This window comes from Bombina bombina, chromosome 3 (assembly GCF_027579735.1).
Source record: "Bombina bombina isolate aBomBom1 chromosome 3, aBomBom1.pri, whole genome shotgun sequence".
NCBI classification, from domain to species: Eukaryota; Metazoa; Chordata; class Amphibia; order Anura; family Bombinatoridae; genus Bombina; species Bombina bombina.
In genome coordinates, this window is record NC_069501.1 from 911,073,713 (window position 1) to 911,077,487 (window position 3,775).

Below are 3,775 nucleotides of genomic sequence, written 5' to 3' on the forward strand. Positions count from 1 at the left end.
TTGACCAACCTGGGTTTATATTGATGATTGGTGGATACCTTCAACAAACAATATTTATTGAATCCAATATTCCTTATCTGCCTTTAAGATTAATATCGAACAACATTCGAATTATAATAGGAGTCAATGTTAAATCATTTTTTACAGTTTGAACATAGAAATCAATTATTTAAATTAATCATGTCAGTGTCCCTTTAAGACAAAATAGATTCATTCATCATTACATTATTTTTATTAAAAACTATTGATATATAAATCTAATTATCTGTTGGAGTTACTTTATATATATCTGCATACTCTAACAGCACCATGATTACATATTAGTAATAATAAAGTTTGTTATGTATTGTGATAAATATGTGTTGTGTCCTAAACAAGATTACTGTACATTGAAAAAATGGCTCGATGTGACACATGTTTGTTTAGATTTGTCAACAGATGCTCCTCAATATGTGGTTTGTGTGTATTCTTGTAACTTCTTAAGGACATATGACGGAATTATTCCGTCATAAAACAATTGAGCTAAGTGAAAGCTGTGTCCTTAAAGGGTTAAGAACATTGATCATTGGGTATATTTAGATATGCAATAGCAGCATCTGAGATGAATTTGATGTCTAATGTAGTCTGACATTAAACATATGTTGAATACAGATATGTTTACAGAATCCCCTTGATTCAATCAAGCATTTTCTGGTGTAATGACTGCTCTATTATTCACATTTTAAAGTTGATTAATGTTAAAATTCTAGACAGATGTGATTTAGTGATATCCAAAATGTGTTTAATAATATATATCTATATCATTCATAGAGAGAGTTGGTGTGGGGAGCCCACAGGAATCCAGCAGTGACATAGAGCCGCCTTTGCGGGCTCCTGGTAAGTCCATTGACTCATTTATATGTAATTGAAGGTGTATTGCTAATCAATATTATGATCATGATTCCGATGAAGCATAACATTATAAAAAATCATAGAATTTATCTTCTGATTATATATTTATTTTTTATATTGAGCGATTAATAATTTCTACTTTATTATTCTACACATTTGTTATTCATAAGATGTCTAACATATGTTTTTTTCATTTTTTAATTTTTTTAACAACAGTCATCAAGTGATACACACATGAGAAATCTTAAATGTTCTATGTACTATGCTTTTATGAATTTAACATTAAGACAAACAATACATTAAGATTCTGATTTATTGACAATAACAAATCTATTGTCATTTGTATGCTCCATCAAAATGATGTAAATCATAACTTTGTGTGTGTATATCTTTAATGCAACATTGATGTGCGTATTTGAGCAACAGTAACATATGTTATAATATCTGATCTTAAGGTGTACACAACATGTTATGTTTTACAGAGATTGATGTCACATGTGGGATGGAGGAGGAAGAGGCTGCCTTGGAGTCTGATGGTATGTGAAATATATCTATCATGTTTCCAACATGTTTCTTTTTTTGAAATCATTTTATTGAAGACATTCAAAGTCTACAGCTTTTTCCCTTTAAAAAGGAATATTATTTGTCTGTTCAAATACACTACTGCCCCCTTTCTATATCAGGCAGCATGAAAATCTGCTTGTATATATTTTTTTAAGAATATATAATTCATGCCATCATTATGTCACATGCATATTCCATGCCAAAACACAATAATAAGTTTCACATTGTACAGACAGTCATTGAGATTCATCTGAGTGCCTATATAGATACCATATCCTCATTTCAGAATAGTTTACAGATTCAAACACACTTCGAGGTATATTGAAAACATAATCAATTTTAAATGCGTTGATTTGATGTCAGGATGTATGAGATGTTAATATATTTATTTTACATTTTCAGATGGATCCACCACTTCTGGTCATCTGGATTCCGCCCCTGCCCAGTCACAGACCCCTCCCCGTGCACACACCCCTGACCATGGCCACACCTCTGCACACACCCAGAGCCCTTCCCATCACCAAACCCATGACCATGCCCCGACCACTGCCAGCCCTTCCCATATTTCATATCCTGTCCCTCCCAAAAAACGCCCATACACCCCCCTTCGCCGCTCTCCCCGTATTCTGGCCCGTACAGCTGCCCAGACCCAAACTCCCCACTCCCCAGCTGTACGGCCTACCCTGGAGCAGCAGCTCACCACTCCCCAAGCCATTCCCATCCCTCCCCGAGCCAATCCCATCCCTTCCCCCTGTTTAAACCTTCATTGTCCTGGGTGTCAGATTGTCCTTCCCAGGCACAGCTGTAAGTATCATTCTAAATACACTTTATAAGATACTTAAAGGTACAGTGAAGTTAAATTGGTTAAATTGTGATTCAAATCCAGCATGCAATGTTAAGCCAATGTATCATAGAATACTCTTATGAATTATTCGTCATTCTCTTGATATATTTATTGAAAACAACTTATTCCTATAATTAGTTTAAACAATAAAATAAATGTGGCCATCATTTCTTTATTGTTGGATGAATGTATCCATCAACCAGCATGCACAAACAAGGTTCATCAACAAATATTGGCTTCCATAAAAACCAACATTCTTGCATTCAAAATATAGCTTGACAATTAAAACATATAATGAATATGTGTAATTTCTAAAGATTTGTCATGTCATGCTCTATCTGAATCAGTCCATTAAATATTTAGGTTCAGTGTCCCTTTAATTGGATATCACTACATATACCAAACACCACTACTTGGATCCAAAATTTTATGTCCAAATGTGGATACATTATCTCTTGTCTAACCCAGTGGGAATGTAATTTCTTCTGGTTGCTATGTTTACACAGCTTGTCCTCAATGCCAAAATGTTTAAGGATAGGTGTGCCTACCACAGTCTAAATTGAATTTTTAAATTGCTGATGTAAGTACAATGTAAATCCTTTAACAAGATTTGATACACTCAAGCTGTATAAGTGGATCATCTAAAACCAATTAAAGGGTTCAACATGTTTGAGTAACATGAGCCTTTAATGATTTCTGTCTGTCTGAATAACCTAATTCATGTGTAAAGAATATATGAAAAATAATTGATGTAAATAATTATTTGTCTTTATGATGACAATGTATGTATTAAAATCTTTTATTCTGTTGTGTAATTATCCTTAATATTAATTTTTATTTTATTTTAGGCTGTGACTCAGCATGGCTCATGCTAGAAGGGATAGCAAGAGTAGAGCAGGCCGTGTTGAGGAACGCAGCTGTCCTGAGAGGGATGAACGACACCATGCAGGCCCAGCTCCGGGTTCAGGACTTGACTCTGCGTGAAATTATGCAATTACGTTCAAGGCCTGAATCTGGAGCTGGACATGCACAGGACAATGAAGAGGATGACCAGTAAGTGGAGGATCTGGATATGCTCCATGGTGGCAGATAATAATCCTCCGTCCACATGTTGAATTAGTATTTATATTGTTGCCCTTTGGCCTTTTTATCAGTTTTTTGTTGTGCCTGTTGCACTCTTTTACCTTGTCATGTGTCTCCAATGAGGCTATGCTGGCCCTTGGCAACTCTCTTCATGGACTGTGATGCACTGTGTTACCTTGTCATGTGTCTCCAATGAGGCTATGCTGGCCCTTGGCAACTCTCTTCATGGACTGTGATGCACTGTGTTACCTTGTCATGTGTCTCCAATGAGGCTATGCTGGCCCTTGGCAACTCTCTTCATGGACTGTGATGCACTGTGTTACCTTGTCATGTGTCTCCAATGAGGCTATGCTGGCCCTTGGCAACTCTCTTCATGGACTGTGATGCACTGTG

General features: G+C 35.9%; 1 protein-coding gene across 1 annotated transcript; it reads left to right on the forward strand.

Moving 5' to 3' along the window:
- The first annotated feature begins 828 nt into the window (after window positions 1–828).
- Window positions 829–2,510, forward strand: LOC128651975 (uncharacterized). The gene is made up of 3 exons (XM_053704932.1): window positions 829–876; window positions 1,374–1,427; window positions 1,858–2,510. Exons 2-3 carry the CDS (start codon window positions 1,394–1,396, stop codon window positions 2,286–2,288), a joined length of 465 nt encoding a protein of 154 aa, XP_053560907.1. The 5' UTR covers window positions 829–876; window positions 1,374–1,393; the 3' UTR covers window positions 2,289–2,510.
- Window positions 2,511–3,775: the final 1,265 nt, after the last annotated feature.

Excerpts from the sequence above, each read along its gene's own strand:
- LOC128651975 (XM_053704932.1), top strand. The coding sequence starts at position 1,394 with ATGGAGGAGGAAGAGGCTGCCTTGGAGTCTGATG. Across the intron at positions 1,428-1,857 it reads GGCTGCCTTGGAGTCTGATG|ATGGATCCACCACTTCTGGT; the intron begins GTATGTGAAATA and ends TTACATTTTCAG.